Source organism: Tauraco erythrolophus, chromosome 9, assembly GCF_009769465.1.
Source record: "Tauraco erythrolophus isolate bTauEry1 chromosome 9, bTauEry1.pri, whole genome shotgun sequence".
Taxonomy (NCBI): Eukaryota; Metazoa; Chordata; class Aves; order Musophagiformes; family Musophagidae; genus Tauraco; species Tauraco erythrolophus.
This window is the reverse complement of record NC_141473.1, coordinates 8,393,639-8,418,052: the sequence shown is the minus strand read 5'-3', so window position 1 is coordinate 8,418,052 and position 24,414 is coordinate 8,393,639. Positions and strand designations below refer to the sequence as shown.

Sequence of the window (24,414 nt, the reverse complement as noted above, 5' to 3'; positions counted from 1 at the left end):
TCTTATCTGAAATCACATACGTATCTTCAATGTAAGCAGTAATTAAGTATGAGATCCATCCATTGACTAGCCACCGCTTCTTCCAGATTCCTCTGCGACTTCTTTCTAATGATTATCATCATATAAGGCACTGGCTTGCACTACTTTACCAACAAAAACCAGACCCAGATCCAAACATCCTTGTAGATGCCACATGCTACAAGGAGCGACAGACACTCTTGACTTGGTTTTTACAATGGCTAGCAGGCCGAGTGTGTTATGGACAGCTCAGCATATGGAAAAATGTGGTTTTGATGTTATTTCTGAAATTATATCTTCTCTCAGGTAATGAACATATCTCAAGACCACAAATTGGCTTCTTATGTGAACCACGGATTCAACCCAAGTTACTTCCTGCCCTTAGGCACTTGAATCACTCTTTGTATAAAGATGACTTGCTCTTCTATAGTTGCCTAAACAAGTGATTATGGCAGCACCCATCCTGTAGATAACAGTGTAGTGACTTAAGGTCTTTCCCAGGAGCTGAAAGACCTGGGTTGTGATGTAGCTATGACCCACAATCTCCAGAGTACAGAAGAGAACCTGGGACTTACATGATGGACAAGTCATGAAGCCACTATAGGCAAGACCTCTCAGCAGCCTTCCAGTATTTAAAGGGGAGCTACAAGAAAGCTGGAGAGGGACTTTCTACAAAGGCGTGTAGTGATAGGACAAGGAGTGATGACTTTAAACTGAAAGAAGGTACATTTAGTTTAGATGTAAGAAATTCTTCACTATGAGGGTGGTGAGGCACTGGAATAGGTTGCTCAGTGAAGCTGTGGATTCCCCATCCCTGGAAGTGTTCAAGGCCAAGTTGGATGAGGCTTTGAGCAATGTGGTCTAGTGGAAGATGCCTCTGCGCCCATGGCAGGGGGCTTGAAACTAGATGATCTTTAAGGTCCCTTCAAACCCAAATCATTCTATGATTCTATGAAAAAGATGAATAACATAATTATCACCATCCTATCATTCTCCTCCTGGCACAATTTTCAGTGAAAGTGGCTGTGTCTTCTCTGCTCTAAGCTGATCATAATATTGTCAGTAGAAGCCAGTTATATTCAGAGTATGCCAAGCGATGAAAGAGCTTGTTAGAGACACACAATCCATGAATCCCACATTGCCTAAGAGGACATAGATTAGTCAAAAGGGTAACGGGTAGGCAGAGCTTGAGTAACTTCACTGGAAAAAGCTAATAAATTCTCAGGCATTTATATTCTCCCTAAGTTGTAACACAACTTTTTCTTATTCACCCCTTTTTAAAAGAAGCTAGCCTGCTCTCTATAAAAAATGTAAGCAGGCTTGATTATATGAAAACGTACATGGGTTTGTTCCACAGGGCATATACGTCACACAGATAACAAGCAGATAGCTGGTGACTTCCAGCCAGTGACACAGAGCAGCGAAACTAAGCTCCTGTTCCGAATTGCCCTGAAGAGGAGGCTCAGCCCACTGCCTGTAACAAGAGCTGACAGGTAAGCATTTCATGTTGGCTGCTTGACTGTTGCATGCAATGACCCCTTTGAGGGTTAAAACAGCCTCGTCTTGCTTTTCTTCAAACCTGTAACAAAAGTTTGAGAGGTGAAAATTTTGATGAATTAGATATGATGAGAGACAAGAAAAGGCAACATCTGTTACATCCAGCAATAAGGGTATCATTCTTACAAAGGTTCTCACTCACCCACACAAAGCCTATAATTAGACACCATGTGGGCAGGTCCACACCCACCATCGTGGGACTGATTCCAAGTGAAAAGAGCCGGTAGCAACCAGGATTTGACAGGGAACTGGCTGAACGGAGCTTGCAAAGCAGCAACCCTTTCTGCATTCGGAGTGGTAAGTGGCTGAAAACTTGGTAGGGTTTCTGGGCAAGTGTCCTTGCTAAGTGCTGGTTGGGGCTGGAGGACCGTAAGGACTCCTGCTTAAAAAAAAATAAAGGACAGGCTGAGCAGTATGGTCTGAGTCAACAGGCAAAAAGCAAACAGCAGTGCTCAGGGTGATCCTGAGGAGATCCTGGCAGCAGCTACAAGGCTTAAAACTTTTCAATTTCAGGAAATCCCAGTAGGAGATGAGAATTTCTGGGCTGTGATAACATAACACAGCTAGGAAAACAAGGTGGATTCAGTGGGGCTAAGGTACTGGAAGACTGAACACATCCCTAGGATTTTAAAGGAAGAACAAATTGATGGTATTTGCATGTGAAATGTGGACTTTAAAAAAAAAAAGTGAAAATTAATGAGAACACAATAGCTGAAATGAAAAAGGACGACAAATTAGGCTACATAATTAAGCATCATTAGGAGCACTGCAAATTTAAAGGACGAGTAGAAGCAGGGAAGAATCACAGAGCTGTACTGTGGAAGGAATGTGGCAAATGAGACGTTTTCGGTAGACTACCAGATACAGAGAAACTTGAACTAGTCATCAGCAACGGTTATTCTTCACTTCAGAAATGGCAAAAAGTCTTATAGTTGGCTAAATTTAACAGTAGCTTAATCACAAAGAGGAATAGTGAAGGTCCTCCTGAAATGACAAACCAGTGGCCAGATGATGGCTTGAAGTCAGCTGAAGGCTTCCTAGTTGGTACAGAATTGGCACAGCCACCTCCCAAAAGTGAATCATGTTTGTTGGGTTTTTTATGATGCTTGTAGTCAGATTAAATGATCGTAATTGTCACTATAAACTTAAATGTATGAATACCAGCATAGGGTCAAGGTGAGAACCCTATTATTTAGGAAATCAGAGTAGATACTGCAAGCTCCTGAAGCAGGAAGCCAAGGACTTGTTGCTTAATATATTTTCTTTACTATTCTCTCACAGTTTCTTTAGATTGTTCACCATTTCTAAGCAACTGACCTAAACACCTTAAAAGCCCAAATATTACTGAATCCTCCAATGATGAACAAATATATGTACAACTTTGCACACTTACTAAGCTTTTATTGGAGTGCTTCCCACATTAAACACCTCAAGAAGAGAATTTGCATCACTCTTCTGAATCATTATTACAGGTTAAAGCCCTAGACCACTGTCTCGGATTCAGTTTAAGAGGTCAGTAGATGCTCAGAAAACTCTTATCACCCAGACCAGACAATGTTTGTGAGCTCTGCCTTGGTTTTTACTTCATATTGTGTGGTTTGGAGGAAGGAAACCTACAAGAGGTTCTGAACATCTTTGCTCCACTACAAAATTGATCTATTTAATGGCAAATTTGTGGGTTTCAGAGCTGTTCAATTAAGACCAGTTTCCGCCTGGAGAACTTCATTGTACCTAAAAGCTGGTAAGCCAGCAGGAAAGCAGACTGGTAATGTCAAGATGCTCTTTTACTTATTTCTTGTTTATATTGAAACAGTGCCAAAGAGATTTCATCTGGAATCAGGACCCTACTATGGGCTATTTTTAAGGAGCAGTTGGAGATGAAACTAAGTCTTTTATTAATTATGCCAATTACTCTGCTACTTGAATTAGTATACCATATCACCAGCACTTGTCCAGTACTCTGCACACCAGTTTTCAGTATTTGATAGTCTGGAAAAATACTGCCTGCGCTACCAAATGAAGACTGTGTCTGGAAAAGGTAGTATTCTTTGTATACTTAAAAAGAATGGGCTGGACAACCTCTACGAAATTACATTAAAATAAAACAAACATAAAAAATTAGACTGTACTTTCAGGTATTTTTACATTGGTAAATATATACATAATCGTCTTTATGAGGTCTAAAGATACTGCTGTAATATTTTTTCCTTAGTTTCTTTTACCCATTTGGGTTACAATGCTTGGGTGTGCAATTAGCAAGCGTTCTCTGAATGCCTCAGGCTCAAAGCCATGCAAGAATTTGCTGAGAGAACAGGAAATCTAACCTGTAACTTCTATACCAAAGGCTTGTACGCTAAACTCTGGAGTGGTGAGGCAGGAAAAGATCAAAGAAAAACATAAATGGTGAACATTAAAAAGACTTGAAAGAAGGTAAAGAACTTAAAAATTTCACTATTGAAGGGAGAGAAGCGGACCTGAAAATTGTGAAGACCATGTAAGACTGAAGGGACAGAAAATGCCATGCTCTGTTGATGGATGAAGATGAGCAAGCACTGCAGATTTTTACTGCAGAATGAGCTATTTCTGCTCTATGGCTGCTTGTTTGAACATGATTATATTAACAAAAGCTCTTCCCCACCTCAGCATAAGGTGCTGAAGTGACTCTTCAACTTCCCTTTGGCCTCTCTGAAACACAGGCTGAAAAAGTAGAAGGCACTGTCTAGGTCATTGACCCTTGTTCATGCCACTTCTCACTGTCATATTAAAATGTGGTAAAACTCCATCTTAAAACTACCTGTTTTTTGCCCTGTGACTCTAGCTGGATGACTATTTCAGGACAAAACACTTGATGATTTCTTGGGTTTTTTTATGGCTAGTTCTTGTTCTACCACTACTGCTTTGTTTAAGCCTCACTGCTCCTCTTCTGGTCTCAGGTTACATCTCTGGGGAACAACCATTTACAGTTTGAGCTTTGGTGCTCCTAGTAAAAATCCTCTCTTGACACCTTGCTCTGCATTCCCTCTTTTCCGTTCTCATGATGATCCAAGAACAGGGTGGATGCTCCATCCCTGGAGACGTTCAAGGCCAGGTTGGACGAGGCCCTGAGCAACCTGATCTAGTTGGAGATATCCCTGTTCCTTGCAGGGCGGTTGGACTAGATGACCTTTGAAGGTCCCTTCCAGCCCTAACCATTCTATGATTCTATGATTCTAACTCCCTTCTACATTTTCTCAGTATCCCTCTTGAATGGTGCATGCAGCACTGATGAAACCTCTGTACCCTTCACAATAATACCCCCACCTATATATTGAATACAATACATATACTGAAAATACTATTCCCCCATCTGTGTATGTGTATACAAAGACTAACAAGTTCCTTGGCACTTCAGAAGCCACTAGTAATACACTGGCAAGACTCCAAAGACCTTTTCAGTTATTGCTTCCTCAGATGTTCACCTTCATTCTCCCTGAAGAGAAGGATTTGGGGGTGTTGATAGATGAGAAGCTCAATATGAGCCGGCAGTGCGCTCAAGCAGCCCAGAAGGCCAACCGCATCCTGGGATGTATCAAGAGAAACATGGTCAACAGGTCAAGAGAGGTGATTCTCCCCCTCTTGTGAGACCCCACCTTGAATACAGCGTCCAGTTCTGGTGTCCCCACCATAAGAGAGACATAGATCTGTTGGAGCGTGTTCAGAGGAGGGCCACAAAGATGATCCAGGGGCTGGAGCACCTCTGCTACGAGGACAGGTTGCGGGAGCTGGGATTGTTCAGCCTTGAAAAGAGAAGACTTCGGGGGGACCTAATAGCTGCCTTCCAATACCTGAAGAGAACCTACAGGAAGGCTGGGGAGGGACTTCTTACAAGAGCGTCCACTGATAGGACAAGGGGAAATGGGTTTAAGTTGAAGGAGAACAGATTTAGATTAGATCTTAGGAAGAAATTCTTCAGTACGAGGGTGGTAAGATTTTGGAATAAATTGCCCAGAGAAGTTGTGGATGCCCCCTCCCTGGAGATGTTCAAGGCTGGGTTGGACGAAGCCTTGAGTAGCCTGATCTAGTTGAGAGGCGTCCCTGCCCATGACAGGGAGGTTGGATTAGATGATCTCTGAGGTCCCTTCTAGCCTATGCCATTCTACGATTCTATGATTCTGTGATTCTGCGACTATGACATACAGTGTGACAGCATTCATGACCTGTATTTTTTATTTACTAATCCTTAGTCTACATGTCAGTATTTTTTCAGTAATGAGCTCGTGTCCGGCAAGATCAGTGCTGAAAGCTGGCACGTGGTGTAGTGCCAGGAACTGAGTGCTCTAAAACCTTAATCAGTGATGATCCATCATGAGCAGTGAGTAACTATAGGGTCAAAAAACACAGCTGAAAAACACAATCACAGCTTGGTCATGATCTGATGTGATGTGATGGTGCATGGCAGCAAGAACTGTATTTGCAAATCCAGGAGTTGCCTTCTAGTTCTTTGCCATTATAGTCTGAGGTGCATTAAGTACTCAATTTTAATCTACTTAATCCATGCATTTAATTTTTAATCTACTTAATTCTTGTAACAGCACATGTATATAATTCTAATTTTTTAAACCAAAATATCGAGTAGCAAAGCAGATCTTACTGAAATCTGAGTATCATGAGACTTATAACATTGATCTTATAAGAATGTCATGTTAGTTTGTCATGCCATGTAACTGAATTCAATTAGACAACTTAATCTTTTAACAGTTTTTCACCATTTTTCTTTAATGACTGAGTATCCTGCAGAGAGTTTCATTATTCTGCCTCAGGCTGATGTTGGACTGAAACTCCACAGGTCTGAAATTCCTTAGGTCATTCATCCTTTTTTTTTTTTTTGTCTGTTAGCGTATCAGTTTTCTTCAAACCACATGTCTCTGGAATTTTCTTACTATTCAATAACTTAATGAAAAATTGTCAGTAAGGTTTTTTTTAATGCCTTTTGATTTTTTTTAAGGATCTCATCTATAGTTACCAAAGTCCGATGATTTTAAAATACGTAGTTCCAGCTGCTGTTCTACAGCAGATCTAGAATTATTGTCTGAACAGAGTATCAACATGAGTACTTTTTTCTGGTGTGAACATCAGCTGGTTTTGGTAAAGAGAGAAAAAGAAAAGCGTAAACATTTCACTTTGGCTGCTTCATAGCCTCTTGCTCAATGGTATCTAGTAATGGACCAAAAACATTGCATCTTTTTATATTCTTCCATGCTTTAAATACTCCTTCTTAATTTATGTCTTAATTCTACTGGCCATAAAGGTACATGTTTGGTATGATGTTTCCTTACAAAATCTGTGTGATTTCTAGTTATAAATTCCCAGTTACTAATATTCCCCTTTTTTGTCCTCTTGAATTCTTCTAGTTTCTTTAATTTTATCACGTTGGCCTGCAGGTTTTTAAGCTCTTTTCTATTATTTTTTTTTTCCAGAGTAAAGCTGTCCAGTCTTCACTAAAGAAAACTGTGGCTGTTTTGTATCCTGTTACTGCTCATGAGAGAACAAGATAAGAAGGGTGATAAGAGAATGGTGAGTAAAATTCTTCACCATTAGATAAATAACATATCTTGTTTCAATTTAAAAAACAAAACAAAACAAAACTATGTACTCCAGAGATGATTAGGTTGAAAACATTGAGAATTAAAACCCCTGCGGTTTGGGCTTGCTTCTCTCAAATAGCCTGTGTGTGCGTGTTTGCACATATGTCCTGCGGAAGGTGTGTGGGTACATACGTGGGACTTAAAAATACACTGCTGACAGTCATCACGCAGACTTTCTCATATCTCACAACATCCACTAGTAGCCCATGAATCACAGGTTGAGCAACAGTGTCCAGAAGGTGACTTGTTAAGCTATTGTGAAAGACAACTTCTGCTCCACTGTAGGTTTTATACATTAGGATATCAGTCTATTAACATTTGCAATTTTTTTTTTTTTCCCAAGCTGAACAGAAATTTGGAAATATTTGGTTCTGCTTCAGAAGTGCATGTCCTATGGCCACTGAGTATAACAATTGAGCTCAGTGTTCAGTGGCCATCCTGCCAGCAATACTGGCTAGGCTGAGATCATGCTCACAAACAAGTCATTCCAGTTTCTCTTGTTCAGCACTAAGCCTATTAAATGCCCAGTGAAATAATTTTCCCCCAACAAATTGTATGCTGCCTCAATTCCTTGTAAAAAGATGTAATTTTTAACCTCTTTGCAATCTTTTCATTGTCAGGTTAACATAGACCAACATAGAAATCCTACCCACTGAAAAATTGTCTTCTATCCAAACTATACCTCTCTCAATAACAGAATAAATCAACATTTTTCACACATACAAAAAAAAAAGTTTCTGCATCTTCCATTACTTACCTAGCTACATGTTCATTTCCATTTTCTGCCTTCAAAGGAAGAACATCTGAAGAGAAACCACTGAGCATTCTTATTTGGCAACAACTTCTCACATTTTTTAAAATCATTACTCATCAGCTACCTTTCAGATTTTGGATCTGAGAAGAAATCATACTGTCCCTCCTGCTGTAGTGTTCCCGACATGGACTATCCACCTCTTGAGTATGAGAGCTCTCCATTCAATATAAACAAATCCCACTCAGCTCTCCAATTCATTTGACAAGCCACATCTCCTGTGATTTTCCTGCTCTGTCACCAGGTTCTCATAATGACATGTTCTTGTGACATATTCCAGCTGAACGGAGGTGCTCCTTTTGGCTAACAGTTAGGACCTCTCTATTCTTGTCTGCCACCAGCTGCTTAGAATAACTCCTGATCCTGCTCCCTCCTACTCTTACTGACTGTCAGACTTCCTCTCCACTTTCCACTCTCCTCAAGCAACTAGTTTTCTTCTCTGTTAACTGCATCAACGGATATATTAAACTTGGGAACAGAATTGTATTTCCAAGGAAATCTCACACTCTTCTCAGCTCTGTGCTTTGTAACTCCAGCTCACTGCTTAGTTATTCAGCCTTGCTCCTCTGCCCTACCACATAAACAACGAGCAATTACTACACAGGGACTTCAGAGTTGATTAGAGAGTGCTCAGAGACACACTCTGTGCGCTCTGACCCATCCCATTTGGCTCAGTTAGGAAATCACATCATTACAGCCAAGTAGTCTGACTTCTACCAAAAAAAGCACATAGGTGGATCATGTACACCTCTTCTGTCTGACATTTCACACACGGGCTTCAAGGACAAATTCTGTGAAATTCCCAATTGTTTCTTTTTTGTTTCTGAGAGCATTTGGTAGCACCAATGACTTTTGGAGTGCTGGCTTTCTAGCTTTTTCACATTGCCAAATTTCTAAAAATATCCCTTGGAGACAGTTTCCCACATAGCAAGATCTGTACCTACTAAATTTACCTTTTTTTCTGAAGTACTTCTAATGACCTATCTCAGTGGCTAGGGGTGACAGCTCAAAATTTTTGCTTTACAAGAAAAACAGTGTGTGGAAAATAGGAGACAAGTACCATAGGAAACAGCTAGAAGAAGAGGAAATTGAGAACAGTGAATAAGGCAAACGGGAGGGGAGGAGAATGGTGAAATACATGGAACCCCTGCCATGGGAAAGCCAAGTGAGGAAAGCGTAGAAGAAAGGAATCTGATTAAAGTCAGGGATACGAAGGTGCAGAAACGTAGAGAGCCCTGGGTAAAAACAACACAAACAGCCTAAAGATGCTGTCAAGCATACAGACTTTACCAAGGTACGGGTATCACTGTCCATGTTCTACCACACTTCCCACCTATCTGCTCACAGCTGGAAAAAATCAGGACCTCATGATCTGATTCACTCCCTCAGCAACCTGCATGCAGCATTGGCTGTGCAAGAAATACTGTAAACAGCAAAACTGAGTGGAAGGGAAGGATCACCTCTCTCATCCTGCTGGCAGCTCTCCTCCTAATGCAGCCTAGGATGCCGCTGGCTGCCTTTGCTGCAAGGGCATGTTGCTGGCTTATGGTCAACTGGTGTCCACCAGGACCTGCAGGCTCTTTCTGCTAAGCTTCTTTCCAGCTGATGGGTCCCCAGCATGTACTGGTGCATGAGGTTATCCCTCTTCAGGTGCAGGTCTTTGCATTTCTCTTTGTATTACAGTCTTTTAAAAAGGAAAAATCACGAAATAAAATGCTTAACCTGTATATTCCATTTGCTTTAGGTGATTGGAACGTGGATTATTGCATTTTATCTCCTTGGCACAGTAGCAGGTAAGACACCATATCTGTAAAAACTACCACTAGAACATTAGTTCAGACAAAATAATGCATAGATGATGACAACTGGTATTCTCATTTACATTGAAGCTGTGGTATGATTTGCACGCCATTGTATGACAATGTCTATTATTGTGCATAGAACTAATGCTAAAAGGCTCTGCCCTGTTTTAATTTTAATAATAAAAACACAAGAGACAACTCTGTGCTGAAAATTCAGACTTCGGAGTCATGTTTCCTATCAAGACAGTACACGATCTGTCTTTACAGGACCGCTGTATACAAAGAACTGCTCAGCACAACCGACAGTGCTCAAGCATAAAAGTTGAGTATAAATGAGCAACAGACTCGTTTGATCTAGAAAAAGCTACTATACTGAAAGAAATTATCATTCATTCACAATACCAGGTTACTGTGTAGATAACCCTCAGATATCTTCCTACAAAGACACAAGGCTTTGGAGCAGGAAGCACACAGGAACAATTTTAACAAAGCACTTCTTAAAAGACTTTTTTGAAAGCAATTTAATTAATACTTCACAAACCTAGAAAATGGTGGTAAAAGAGTGTCTGGGTCTTTACTTAGTTTATCCTCAAATTATTTAGTTCCCCTTGTGTTACCTGCTTCAGGCAATATCCATAAAGGAAACCAGAATGAATCTCAGTTTCACAATTAATCATAAAATTAAATCCTTAGTTTTCTGCTCTTTGGACTGTTGCAGTCTCAAATCCATCATCAAGCATCAGAGTCTCCAGAGTACAAACAAGTTGTTTCTTTGTCTATAGATGAAGTGTGCTATGCCAGGCTTGGCTGTTTTACAAATGACCCACCCTGGTCTGGGATACCAGGGAGACTTCTGACAGGTTTGCCCGACTCTCCAGAACATATGAACATCAGCTTCTCCCTCTACACCAGAGAAACAGGAAATAACTCACAGGTAACATTTATTTTTAACATCAAAAATTGACTAAACCTACAAATGTTTGTTAACTTGTTTAAAAAGTCTACATCAGCCATCATAGGCAAATGAGTCAGAGTAAGAAGATAGTTTGAAGGTACAGTAATCAATGTACTTTGGGGTAAAGCATGGGAAAAAAAAAAAATGTTGTGAGCGAACTGTAGGATGCAGCAGCTTTCATGGTATTTTCCTGCCCAAGGATAAAAGTTATGGCAGACTACCTTTTGCACGCACTTAGGTCTCTGAGTAAAATTGAAGAGTCGTTCACATAAGCAGCCTTCTGAGTATTCAGATAGGAGAACAAATACTGCTGTCTTACAGGGAAACTGCCCTAGGAAGATATTGTGACTTTTAAAAATAAAAGTCTGAAGAAGACTGGTTTATGCAATTTCCAAACCCACATTCACCTTGAAATCTGAGTGATGTTACATTCTTACCTGTCTCTCTACCCTTTGAAAATAAGACGCAGCTACTCAAGTTGCTTATGCACTGAAATACTGAGCAGAACAATGCGGAGGAACCTGTAAAATCAGGAGCTGGGACCACATCACTTTAGCAAATGCTTACGATGATGCTAAATCCCTTTCAGGCTCCCAGACCTACTGTCCCTTGAGCTATGCAGGGATGTTTAGGATTCCTCTGGCATGAACTATTATGCCACCACTGCCATCACAGACATCATTGCTTACAGCAATCCTGGTTGTCACTCTGAGAATCCAATTCAGGCTCTCTAAGGATGAGAAGTTATAGCTGTAATAACCTTTTATGATTTGCACAGCAAGGACACGTAAGCACATAAGGTACATTCAGCAGCACGTCACTCAGCACTTCTGTTGTTGATAAAATAAGTCAAAATACACCTTGCAATACTTCCCAGCCCCTAAGCTTAAATATATCTATATCTAGGGCACAGCCCTTCCGCACTCAAACTCCCTGATCTTGCATCATAGACCCTGTATCTGTCTGAAAACAATACAAGCAGTCAGGTGTCGTTCTCGGAGAAAAAGGAAAACATTACCATTAAGCAGCTTGCAGTGATGTGTCAAGATCAACTTTACCCGTAACGCACACTGTTTTTGCATGAAATTCTTTCAGCCTTTCTGGAGTAGCTAATGACAAAAACAGGCATAAAAACATCACCTATCTGGGGAAAAAAAAAAAAAAAAAGCTGTTGCTTGAATGGAGAGCAGCACACTGAAGCCAAAGGTGAGGCCACTAAAAGGGCAAGCTGAATCAGGAGATGTGGCGCTGGTGGGCTGCTGTCTGGAAGAACTCATCCAACTCAGGCCAACAGGCATGGTGCCACACCATGGTCCTTTTAGGCGGCTTCATGTTCCACATAAGGGGATTCTTCCTGCCTTAAGCAAAATAGATACGAGCAGCAGAAACCACATGGGCACATCATCTTTGGAAACTATAGTAGAACTGAGAAAGGCGAGATGCAAGGGTTCCTGGATTCCAAAAATCGCAGACTCTGTGTGTTCAAAGTAGTTCCTTGAGTCCTACAGAGGGGATGATCTAGCAGACTTTTTAAAAATGTTTGAAAGTACAAATAGAAAAAGTTACATATATATATAATTTTTTTTTTTTTTCCCACACAGGTGATCTCAGCCATAAACTCCTCAACCATCCAAAACTCACATTTTTCCTCAAGTAGGAAAACTTCCTTCATCATTCATGGATTTGGCAGCACTGGAAAAAAAGGCTGGGTGGTAGAAATGTGTTTGGTATGACAGAGTATCCTCTGATTTTCATCAGCAATTGTAACTCCAATCTGTCAGTATCCTTTAGATGCTAATGTTCACTTCCTATTCTGCAATTCGTTAGGTAGTAGCAGATACTAACCAAGAAGTAAATCTTACCAAAGCCAAAGTGTTCTCGCTCTGGAAGATGCTGGATAGTCAAGGATCCTTCATCATCTCTGACATTATGCTGCTCTAAAGAGCTTTCATCCTCAAACCGTACAATCAGACCACAGCAATAGACTGAACACAGATGTCCCCAGGTTCCACACCAGTGACAGAATATTGTGTTGGACACATCAATTCACTGCTTCTCCCATTAGGAGCAATTGAACCATCCCTCAGAGCAAAAGCTTTCCTGAATTGTAAAGCTCAAGATTCAGTCTACAAATACTATTCTGGTTCACCACTATGCAGTTCTTCAAAATAAATAAATTATTTAAAAAAAACCACATAACAACAACAACAAAAAAAACACAAAAAAAAACAAACTTTTTTTTTTTTTTCATTCCAGAGTGCAATGAAAATTCAAATATGAAATGTGGAAGCCACCACAAAACCAGCAGAGCATACTGTGTCGATGACAGCCTGGGCTCTGATAATAAGCAAAATCTACTCTAGTTTCTGCTTCTTCCGTGCTGGCAGGGAAAAGGACAAGCTAGAAAAAGACCACCACGGAACACTAAGTTAGAGATCTGTAGCATTACTTTTGCTCGTAAATCTATAACAACTTTTAATCTTAAAATTATTAAAACTGGAAAGATTAAGTTTCCAATTTTTTTCAGTTGAAAAGAAACAGCAGTTCTATCTACCTCTCCACACTACAAACTTGTGGTGCCTACAGGAGAGGAAGAAGTCCAGGATTCAACACACAATTGCTTCGAGCTTCTCTTTTCCTTGTCATTCACCTTCAGCTCTTTATGATGGATTAACTTCTGTTTCCACTCCTTCCTCTTTCTCAAGCCTTAAGTGAGCTTTAGTCACAGCAAGCTACAACTGCAGACTTTAGTGCATGAATCTTCCGGTGGAAAAATCACTGATCTCCCCAAGACTGTGACCAGTACAGAAGCGACCAATGCATTAGCTTTCTTTTCTGAAGTAGAAACTTTCTACTCCAAAATTTTTCAGTCCGACATGACTTTTTCAGTTTTAAAGGGACTTGGTAAATAAGTTTACTTCCTATGCTATTCAGTTAAACTACCGACATCCCTCAAACTCACATACTGCACACAGCATATACCGCACGGTTGTGTGACTTTTCCAAATTATTTCAAATATTTATACAAATGGCTAATGAAGTGAAATATTTTTATTGTAGTCTTTCATAATTGACACTTTTTGGTTGAATGGCTTGTTTTATTATATTATATACAAGAAATTCCATTGTTATATTAGCTTTTAATATTTATGCTGATGTAAGTTGAATGTCTCTGTTATTTTGTTTCCTTAAATACTTTATGTGTTCCCACATCAGCTGTTACTGGAAGTGGAAAATATCAACTGCGTTGCTGTGGATTGGAAAGAAGGTGCAAAAGGCACCTACGTCAGTGCAGTGAACAACATCCGCGTGATTGGGGCTGAGGTTGCTTATTTCCTAAAAACTTTACAGGTAAAAGACACAGCTTTACCATCTACAACTCTTAAGTGGATTTAGTGAGGTTATGATGCTGCTGCTTTGATTTTGAACATTGTCCATTATGGTCAGCCAGTGCTTCAAGAGAGTTGTACAATGCATGCAGTTGAGATGCAGCTAATTCTACTAATTATCAACTCTGTAAGGACTTCTGGCATGTATCAAAAACAGTGTGGCCAGCAGGAGCAGGGAAGTGATTGTCCCCCTATACTCAGCACTGGTGAGGCCACACCTGGAGTACTGTGTCCAGTTTTGGGCCCCTCACTTCAAGAAGGATGTTGAGGTGCTGGAGCGGGTTCAGAGAAGAGCAACGAAACTAGTGAAGGGTTTAGAGAACTTGTCCTATGAGGAGCAGCTGAGGGAGATGGGACTGTTTAGTCTGGAGAAGAGGAGGCTCAGGGGGAACCTTATCGCTCTCTACAATTACCTGAAAGGAAGTTGTAGGGAGGTGGGGGTCAGTCTCTTCTCCCACGTTATGAATGACAGGACGAGAGGGAATGGCCTCAAGTTGCACCAGGGGAAATTTAGGTTAGATATGAGGAAAAATTTCTTTACAGAGAGGGTTGTAAAGTATTGGAACAGGCTGCCCAGGGAGGTGGCGGAGTTCCCATCCTTGGAGGTGTCTAAAAACTGTGTAGATTTGGTGTTGAGCAATATGGTTTAGGGACCCTGACAGTGCAGGGTGAACGGTTGGACTCTTGAAGGTCTTGATCTTGAAGGTCTCTTCCAACCAGACGATTCTATGATCCGATGATTCTATGATTCTCATAGCCACAGAAGACGCAAACCAAGCTCAGGTGGTTGAAAAGAGGTGCCAATTAATTAAAGACCAGTAGGTGGCAACATTTCCATATGATGACACCGGCAAGAAGGGATTCAATGGAAATGATGCCAGGCCTATGACATAGTTCAGTGCTTACCAGAGATTTGCCAGCATTATCTACACGTGCTAGAAGAAAATTAGTATCTCAGCTTAGCACCGCTGGAATGAGCAGGAGCTGGCTCACTTGATAATGCCGTATTTGCTGTCTACAGGCATGATGAACTGTCTAGTTGCCTTCTAGTTGTAAACTTCATGCTCCTGAAGGCAAGTTTTACACATAAAGCACAGAACTCAGTTGCAAAGTTTAAGAGCACCAGCATTTGCCAGTGACTTCAGAAAGACTCACGACTAAGACCTGCTGCAAATCAGAACCCTGCCTGGGTACAGACTTGATCCTCGTCACTAAGTGTTGAACTTAAAGTGCTGCAAGAGATAGTTTGGAGCCTACAAGGCAAAGTGCCAACTTTGCGAGCACCTGAGTATCAAACCATTTCCCCAGAATCCACTGAGGAACAAGCTACTGCTTCTACCTAGGAAACTCATGTCTAGCCTCATGCATTTATTTCTGTACTTTCTTTTTTGTGTACAGGTCCCAGGACACTTGAAGATGTGTTTGGTTTCTCATTTAATATCTCTATTACGGAATCATTTGCAGTCTAGCCTTCTCTTTATTCTGTCACAAAAAAGCACAAATGATCCTTAGACTTTCTTTTCTTTCTCTCAATTTACAAACTTCTGGAGTTTGACTTTAAGACAAGTTAAGCTGCATTGCAAATGGGAGTACTGCAGTAAAACGTGCATTGCAAAACAAAACTTTATGTAAAAGCTCAAGGAATTAGCAACCAATCCTTGTTGTCTTTGGTCGTTACAAAACACAGCAAATTCCTGGATGAAATGTGTCCCCTGAGCGCAGCCTACGCGCTATTAATCTCCCTTTCCACCTTCAACGCGTGTGTAATATCTCAGCAGTGCAGGTCTTGTACAGACTTGGCAAAGAGGAGAATGAATGTTGCCCCACCTAAGCTTGTCAGTGAAAACATTATTGAGTGATATGATCACGTATTCTAAACAGACACATGGAGAACAGACATGTGCTAAAAAAGGGCTCCATAACAGAGTAAATAACAAAAACATAAGATCTTTTTGGTGGAAGATGAAATTAGGGGTCGATCCAAATGAAATAGAAGGTTCATACTTTGTCACCAAGGGTAATTGAATATGGTAACCGTATGACAACACTACAACAGTGAAATCACCATCACTAGGCATTTAAAATTCTAGATTGGATCATTTTCTGTAAAGTCTCAGTGTAATTTAAACAATAATTAACTCAAGGAACTCACACCCTGTTCACTATGCAGGAAGTCAGTCTAGATGTTCCCAAAAGCCTATAAGGTAAGACACCCGCTTCTCTTGCTATTTAAAGCCTGTGTTCTTCTCTCCCACCACCACCACCTTAATGATCAGAAAATCTTCAGCTACTCCCCTTGGAAAGTCCATTTAATTGGCCACAGTCTGGGAGCACATACTGCAGGAGAGGCAGGAAGAAGGATCCGAGGCATCAGACGGATAACAGGTAGGCTGTTCACCGAGGTGCACAGCTAACATAGCACATTTCTAAAGGAAAGGATCTCAACACCCTGGTCTGTAGACTGGAATTAAACCATTGGAAGAGCTGGAGACACCTTGCCTGAGAGTAGGCAAACTTTGTGCTTCTCAGAAGCAAGGGTAATTATTACACCTTCTTTCTCTAGTTAGGTTAAAAACTCTAGCAAAACACTTTAGTGGAAGAACAAACATATTTAATATGTTTGTAACGTTACTGTCACTCGCTGGGTTACATCAAGCCCTACGCAAAGGCAAAGCAACATATCAAGAATCCCTAGATTTTCCTATTTGTAAAGCTTTAAGGTCAGTAACAAGCTCATAGGTAACAAAATGCCTCCTTTGTAGTATAGTCTATTGGAAAATATCTTCTGTTGCAGTAAGTTTGCAGAAAGGTTCACAAAGCTACTTTATTACACATTTTTTCCAGTTTCACTTAGAATTTACATCATTATTATTTAACATGCCTTGTGCAATACTGAATATCTTGTGCTGTAAGTTAGCAAAAGACATACTAACACAGGCAAAACTTCTCTCCCTCCCTCAACCAATAAATGTGGGGGTTGTTTTAGGCTTAGATCCTGCTGGACCCTATTTTGAAGGTATGCCTCCTGAGGTGAGACTGGATCCTTCAGATGCAAACTTTGTTGATGTTATTCACAGTAATGCTGCTCACTTTCCTGCCATAGGTAAGCGTTCATGGACAAGTAAATATCTGCAAAGTTGGGCATGTCACTGAGACACTAACATCATTGCATGTGTCTCTCAGGGCTTGGAATGTACAACACCACCGGCCACCTGGACTTTTACCCAAATGGAGGAACTGTGATGCCTGGATGCACTGATTTAAATCTAGAGATGACACGAAGTGATTTTGAAGTTATTGTTGCAGGTAATCATACATCCCCAACATGCATAGTACTTTGTTTTCGCTCAATCCTGAAACATGAACTGTGAAAGTAACTGTCCGTGTGGGAGAAAACAGCAAAACAAAATTGATTTTTGCCTATTTACTCATAAATTAGAAAAGGAAATAAGAAACAGGGAACACTGTAGGGAAAGGAGGTATAATACGGGCCTAAACTTTGCTTCTGTCATTTGAAATTGAACCTGCAGAACACAAAAAGGCAGGAAACGGAGAATCTGCAAGTCCAACAACCCCAGCAGGAGGTTTTCCAGGCTGAGACAGGCCAGTGTCATCACCAAAATGGCAGCATGACACCACTGTCTTTGGTTCCTTGCAGGTGCTTCAAGGAGCATCCAATGTTTCTAAGACACGAATTGGGCAAAAGGACTCAGTGTTTCCAGGCATGGTACATGCCTTATCTCTCCACCTGAGACTTCTCTCTTCACAGGCCTTGGAGAGGTTAGCAGAAGGCTGGTGGATTCCCCTCACTCTATTAAGCCTTTTAAAACTGTAATTAACGTCATCTCGCTGTGGTATCTCACATATATATATATATGGCTGATGTCTTAAAAGGGACTATTACACCAGAGCAGACCAATGCACCTCAATTGAAATCAAAGTAACTGCCACAGAGTTCTCCAGATAATACACAGACAAAACAGTAACTTCTGCTGCAACTAGAAATGTGTAAATTCAAATCAAAAATTATTACAAGACCACACTGTTCTGTGCCTCGCTGCTTCCATGGTGAGGCAAGCACAAGTCTTGTTCAGGGTAACACGAGGCTATTTCATGGATGCTCATAAACTTTGTTCCAACAGATGCTACAGTCTTTGGAGGGTGCCATCACTCACGCAGCCATGAGTTCTATTTTGAAAGTATCCTCTATCCCACCGGATACCTTGGGTATCCCTGTGAAACGTACGAATCCTTTGAGTCAGTAAGTATATCAGCCCAGGAACGGGTGAGCTGTAAAGCAAATAATCTGAGTCTCTGCACTCACGATAGGTCCCACTATGTGTGCAGAGAACTCGGATGCTGGTGGCTCTGGTCTCATGGTGTGGTTTGGTAGGAGGAAGTGTGCACTGAGGTGCAGTGCACAGTGACTTCATCAACTGTTCCGCTCTGGAAAATGAATCCTGAAGTGCAGATGACACTACTACATCGGAAAAAAAATTAAACCCCCATATAATTCTCACCCTAAACCTTTATGTAAAGAGCACGTTGGTTAGATGTATCTACCCTACTAATTTCAGGCTGGAAGAAGTGACATTGGGAGCCTCCAAAATCATTGACTCTTCTCTAATTTACACAGAGTACTGATTAAAGCACCTAAATAAATGCACTTATGAAAGTTGTTCCCTTTTTTCCTCTTCATATTGTGTTGCAAAGTGGATGCAGGAGAGTTCCCTTTCCCTGAGAGGGTAAAATTGACTTATATTTTGTCCTAGGCTCTAGCTGAAAAATATCTGAACCAGGGAGTTTCAGACCATCATCCACACAGGTATCAAACCTGCTCATTCCACACCCGCTTGGTATGAACGGGTGCAGGAGCCGTTATCTGAAACAAGTTTATCAGGTTTTGGTGGTAAGATACGACAACACACAGCACTGCCACAGCTTTGCAAGATCAGAGCAAGATCTTGAGCCTTAATTTTGTTAGAGCTAGGATGAAAAAAAGTACTCCTCATTAACCGATGCTCTTATTTTCCCTAGGGAGACTGCTTCCCGTGTCCCCAGGAGGGATGTCCAATGATGGGGCACTATGCTGATAGATTCCCAGCTAAATTACAGAGGGTGAACCAAATGTACTTTTTAAACACAGCAGCAGACCCACCTTTTGCTAGTGAGTAGAGGAGGTTTGTTACAGTGAATCATATGTTAAAGAAAAGTGATTGCCTTGACCCGATTTACAGCTATCCACTTCTCTTGCTTCTATAAACAACTTCCAACACCTCTGGTAAGAAACGCTACAATAGTTATCAAAGTTCATGCTCATTGAGTCTTTCCTTTGCTAACACAAATGAATTCCAATTAGGAAAAAAAGAACTTTTCTGGTATACTAGCATTTTTAGATCTCTGAAATCAATGACAATCTAGTTTCATTTTGTCTTTTTCTTTACACAGCTTGGAGACAAAAAGTATTTATCAAACTGTCTGGTGTAAAGAAAATGAGGGGGGACATAAACCTAGTTTTCCATGACACAGAGGGGAACACAAAAGAATATGAAATTGCCAGGTAAGATAAATTAATATTTCCCTATAGCATTTAATGCTGCTAATCTTAATCTACACATTTTTAAGCAGTGCAAACACTTATTCCATGTTGCAATCTACTTAACACCAGATATGAAAAAAAGTTATCCCGTAGATAAGACCTATGAGGCAGATGGACAGTTGCGAAAAGGAAACGGAATTCACTTACTTTTAATGAAGTATGTGACATCACAATAAATTATGAATACAGCTTGGCAGCAGAAATGCTGTGTTTCTCTGAGTTGCTTGTTAAAAAAAACATATTACACCTCTGAAACGCAGGCAGAGCTCACTTGTAACATACATGCTTTAGCACTACTGCTCCCACGCTAGCATGACATCACACATGTCAGCACACTCACTCCATGTGCCAACAAGCCTCTCTGCTCTGCCTGTGACTTGCTGTATGATCTTGTGCCAGGCAATCCTCTGCCTGAACTTACCAAATTTCCAAAGTAGATACCTCCTTCCTCCCTCGGGTATATGAAAAGCCATCACTACTATACAAATGGCACATTCATACGATCTGGCCAGTGAGCTTGATTCACAGCTCAAATCATCACTCACTGACTACCAAACAGCTCCCACTGTCTTCTGTACCTGCTCTGAAACAAGCACTTCCACACATTCTCCAACCATCCTCTGTGCATAGGCAGACCAAAGCCCCACGGAAGTATCCAACTCATCTATAAAATCCTTCCCGAAACTTTCCCTGCAGTGATACCTGCAAAGCCCAGCAAACGTGGGTGCTGGAGGCAGCTCCACCTCACCCTTTCCCAGTGGTCTCCTGCCACATGCACATTTAAAGTTTTCAGCATTGTTTTTCATCCTCTCCCTGTTCAGAGTGTAACAGCCCAGAGCCCTGGTCCAGCGTCCTGGGCTGTTGCGAAGAAAAGCAAAAGTGCACATTTCTGTTGTAACACAGGGGAAAACTCAAATCTTGGGGAGAACGTGGTTTAGTTCAGTAATCTCCAAACTGTTAAATTTAGAATTGTTGTCTTTGTTCTATTTGCAGCGGAATGCTCTCTCAAGACGAAGTTTATACAAAATACCTTAATGTTGCAATGAACGCAAAAAATACTAAAAAAATTGAATTTCTCTGGAATAAAACCATATTTACTCTGCTCTGGGCAAGATTAGGAGCAGAAACAGTTAATATAGTTCATGGAGAAGATGGACATAAGTAAGTATATCCCTCTTACAGGTCAGAAGGAATGGGAAAGGAGTGCAAAAACTCTAGGAGACAGGATGCAAAAATGGTCTTACTAAACTGAAATCACAGTTTGCAACCAATAATGTGAATTTCAGTAGTGACAAGGACAAGATATTACACTTTGGATAGAAAATCAAATGTTCGAGTACAAACCAGGGAAAAACTGTCTGGAAAGGAATACAGCAGTGAATAATTTGAAATGTTCACTGTTTTTCCACAACAGAACCCTTACAAACCAAGGCAAAGCAAGTCACATCCCAGGTGCGTTACTGGGAGTACTGCATAGAAGATCCAGGAAGTAATTCTTCTAATTTGAATAACTGGGGCAAGCCTGTAGCCAGAAGCAGGGTCATTTTCCAATTTAGAGAGGATACTTCACAAAAAATGCACACAGACTGAAATTTTGAAAAATAGCTAAAGAAATTTAGAAAACTTGATCTGTGTAGAGCAGCTGAAGGAAATGTTTCTTAATAAAGAGCCTGGAGAGGAGCATAAAAATATACACGTAAGCTCTCTGTGAAGGGTCACAGTGAACTATTCCACATATCCACTGGGTTAGGACAAGGTTGAATTGAAGTATTTTACAACAGAAGAAATACTGGTTAGATAGTAGGCAAAAAAACCTTCCTTACAGTTTGGCATTGGCACAGAGAAGCTGATGAAATCTCTTTCAGTGTAAGCTCCTAAAAAAAAAAAAAAAAAAGGCTGCCAAGCTTTGATACGGGCAATCTAGTTAAGCACTCAGTCTAAATAAAGAGCCCAAAATGAGGAAATTCACCTTGTTACTATTAATATGCAGATGTTAATATTCCATACAGCAGGCTTTTAGAAAGGTTTACGTGGGATTTTGGATCCAACTAACAACCCTCAAGGTGGCAGCTGACAACCTTTCATTTTTCTTTGGGGAAAATACATAAACAAATATGATTCAACCATTTTTTTCTTCTCAGGACGACTTTTTGTGGCCATGGAACTGTGACATATGGAGTTCCCCAGCTACTTACACCTTGTTAGAGGTCACCGAGTACAACTGTTCTGTACACAGCAGCTGAGCAAACCATCAGTTCTGTGCATGGGAATGTTGGTACACAAGGCTATTAAAGCAAAAATCAAACTGCCTGTTCCTTCCTTTATTTTTTTACCAGTTCTTTGCAAACACACTTGTCTGTTTTATGTTCGAACCAAATTTATTGTCCTTGTTACTATGGAAGCAACTAGAAATTGTATATGCCAAAATCCATTTATAGCACTGCATGGTCATACTATAACAGTGCCTCAAGGTAAGAACTGTTTCCTACCACATTAATAATTTGCTAGATTTTCTATCAAACATTCTCAAATTACCTCAGCCCACTCCTGCAGCTGGGGATGGTCCCAGACACCTCCTTTCCACAGCCTCCGCTATTGCTCAAAACTTTCCAGACCCACACAAGAGCATTGCCCTCAGAAGATGCTCTGGGATGAGGCAAGAACAGAACAAGACCAGGATATTTCTTCAGCAGGTCAGAACAGCCCTTTGTACACTGCACCTTCATGGAAGCAACAGACGAAGGCAAACCTCAAGTGTCCACTCTTTGAAAGAAACTGAACGGCTGAATCACAGCACCTGGCTACTGTCTAATTTCAAGCACGTACCTTTGCTGTGGCCACTGACAATCCTGGAGAGAAACACTGACTTTGAATAACTCCAGGCTTTGTAACCTGGAATTGACTATTTCACATTAAAATGACCACTACTGCTCTACAAAGCATGGCATGAGTGAGCCACATGGAGCTTTAGGAGACCAAGGCACAGGATAGTTTTCTAAGTATAAAAACCAAACTGTAAGTTAATGAATAGGAAGAAAGAGTTAATAATTTATTCACTTCTCTTTCCCCATGTTTGAGAAATTATGTACAAGCACTTGGGAAGATAAACTTCTAAGAAATACAAGTAGAAATACAATATTAAGAATGTACTATAATGACTATAAATACCTGAATGATTTAAAAAAAAAAAAGCCAATAGTGTTGTATCCTTGAGTAAACATTAATCAAGCCTGTACAAAATTAGAAGCATAATTAAACACAAGTTTGAGGTTCAGCCAAGAGAGAACTGCAGTCCCAAGTACTGCAAGTCCCCCAAGGACTTTACAGATGACAAGGGAGGCATGAACAATGCCAGGAAGCACTGCACCGTGTCCCAGGAGAGCCACAGTGTCCTGCAGCACCAGAAGTCCAGTCCTCTGCTTCTTATTCCAGACCACAGCTTCTTCAGGGCTGCAGAAACTTAGCTGGGCCTTTATTTATAATTTACTTTCTCAAAAGCTGTCTCTTCCAACAGCCCCTGACTGTGAGGCCGCAAGGACCAAAACGGCTCCTCCAGGCACAGAGAGTAACCATCATACAGAGAGACATGCATCCCAGCCCCACCCCTTCTTCCCAAAGGAGAAGCAAGCAGCTGAAACCCATCTGACCATGGCCTAAGGAATTGCTGAAGTTATCCATTTTGCCCTACGTTATTACTTTGTTAAATAAGGGCAGCAGACTAACTATGATAAAATCCTAACTCAAATCTTTTCCACCAGGTCTTAAATTAAACAGGGAAGACCATTCCTCCCTCATTTTGAACAAGTGTTGGAACTTATTCAAAATGGGCATGTACTAGTACTAACTTACTAGGGCATGTACTGATTTTCCTGTATCACTAAGATGAACATATTTACAAACTAAAATGCTACTTCAATTAAGGACAGTAGCACCGAGCTCTAAATGAGTGGAATTTTCAAAAAGTTAAAACTTCACTACCATTTAAAGAAATAAACCCCACTAGCATGACGATAGCAGTGCAATACCTATACACACAGCTGATATCCATTTGGTCATTCCCAGAGGCAGAGATTAGGGAACATCAACTCTACAAAGATATGTGAACACAGCCAAAAAGCATAGCCAAGCTAAGAAAGCTTTCCAGCTGAAGAGTTAGCTGAGGTCTCATTTCTTCTTGAGTTCACTTACAGCCTTCTCCAAGAGATGAACAGGACTAAGAAATTACTAGACATAGTTCTCTTCATTTGCACAGACCTTTTAGTTGATGTCTCTAGTAGAGCAACATACTGAGTTACACAAAGGAGCCCTTTTGCAATGTCTGGGGGAATTTTGTATGTTATTTGTATGTATTTCCAGCATGTTTGCTCTCAGTTCATCATTCAGAGAAGGGCTTTCTCAAAACTTGGCTTACATGGGTAGTACAGAAAGGATCCAAAGGGGTAGATGATTGCCCTTCTACATCTACTTATTTCAACAAGGAAATGAAAGGGACATCAGGAGAAGATCAGACTCTTTCACTATGTAAAGACATACGAGGCCCACTGAGAAGTTTTCCTAAAGGGATAAGGCATTGGCAAACGGACCTGATGTCAGGAAATGAGCGTATAAGACGCAGAAGCACGGGAACATTCCACATTCGAATGCTCCTGTGCATCCACT

At 40.8% G+C, this 24,414-nt stretch overlaps 1 protein-coding gene across 1 annotated transcript; it reads left to right on the top strand.

Annotated features, from left to right (window-relative positions):
• The first annotated feature begins 7,092 nt into the window (after nt 1-7,092).
• On the top strand, nt 7,093-21,960 carry LOC104382811 (pancreatic lipase-related protein 2). The gene is made up of 13 exons (XM_086616806.1): nt 7,093-7,128; nt 9,755-9,808; nt 10,597-10,746; nt 12,369-12,494; nt 13,984-14,118; nt 16,433-16,541; nt 17,143-17,259; nt 17,340-17,462; nt 18,299-18,417; nt 19,194-19,323; nt 19,605-19,716; nt 20,749-20,916; nt 21,897-21,960. Exons 1-13 carry the CDS (start codon nt 7,093-7,095, stop codon nt 21,958-21,960), a joined length of 1,443 nt encoding a protein of 480 aa, XP_086472932.1.
• The last annotated feature ends 2,454 nt before the right edge of the window (nt 21,961-24,414 follow it).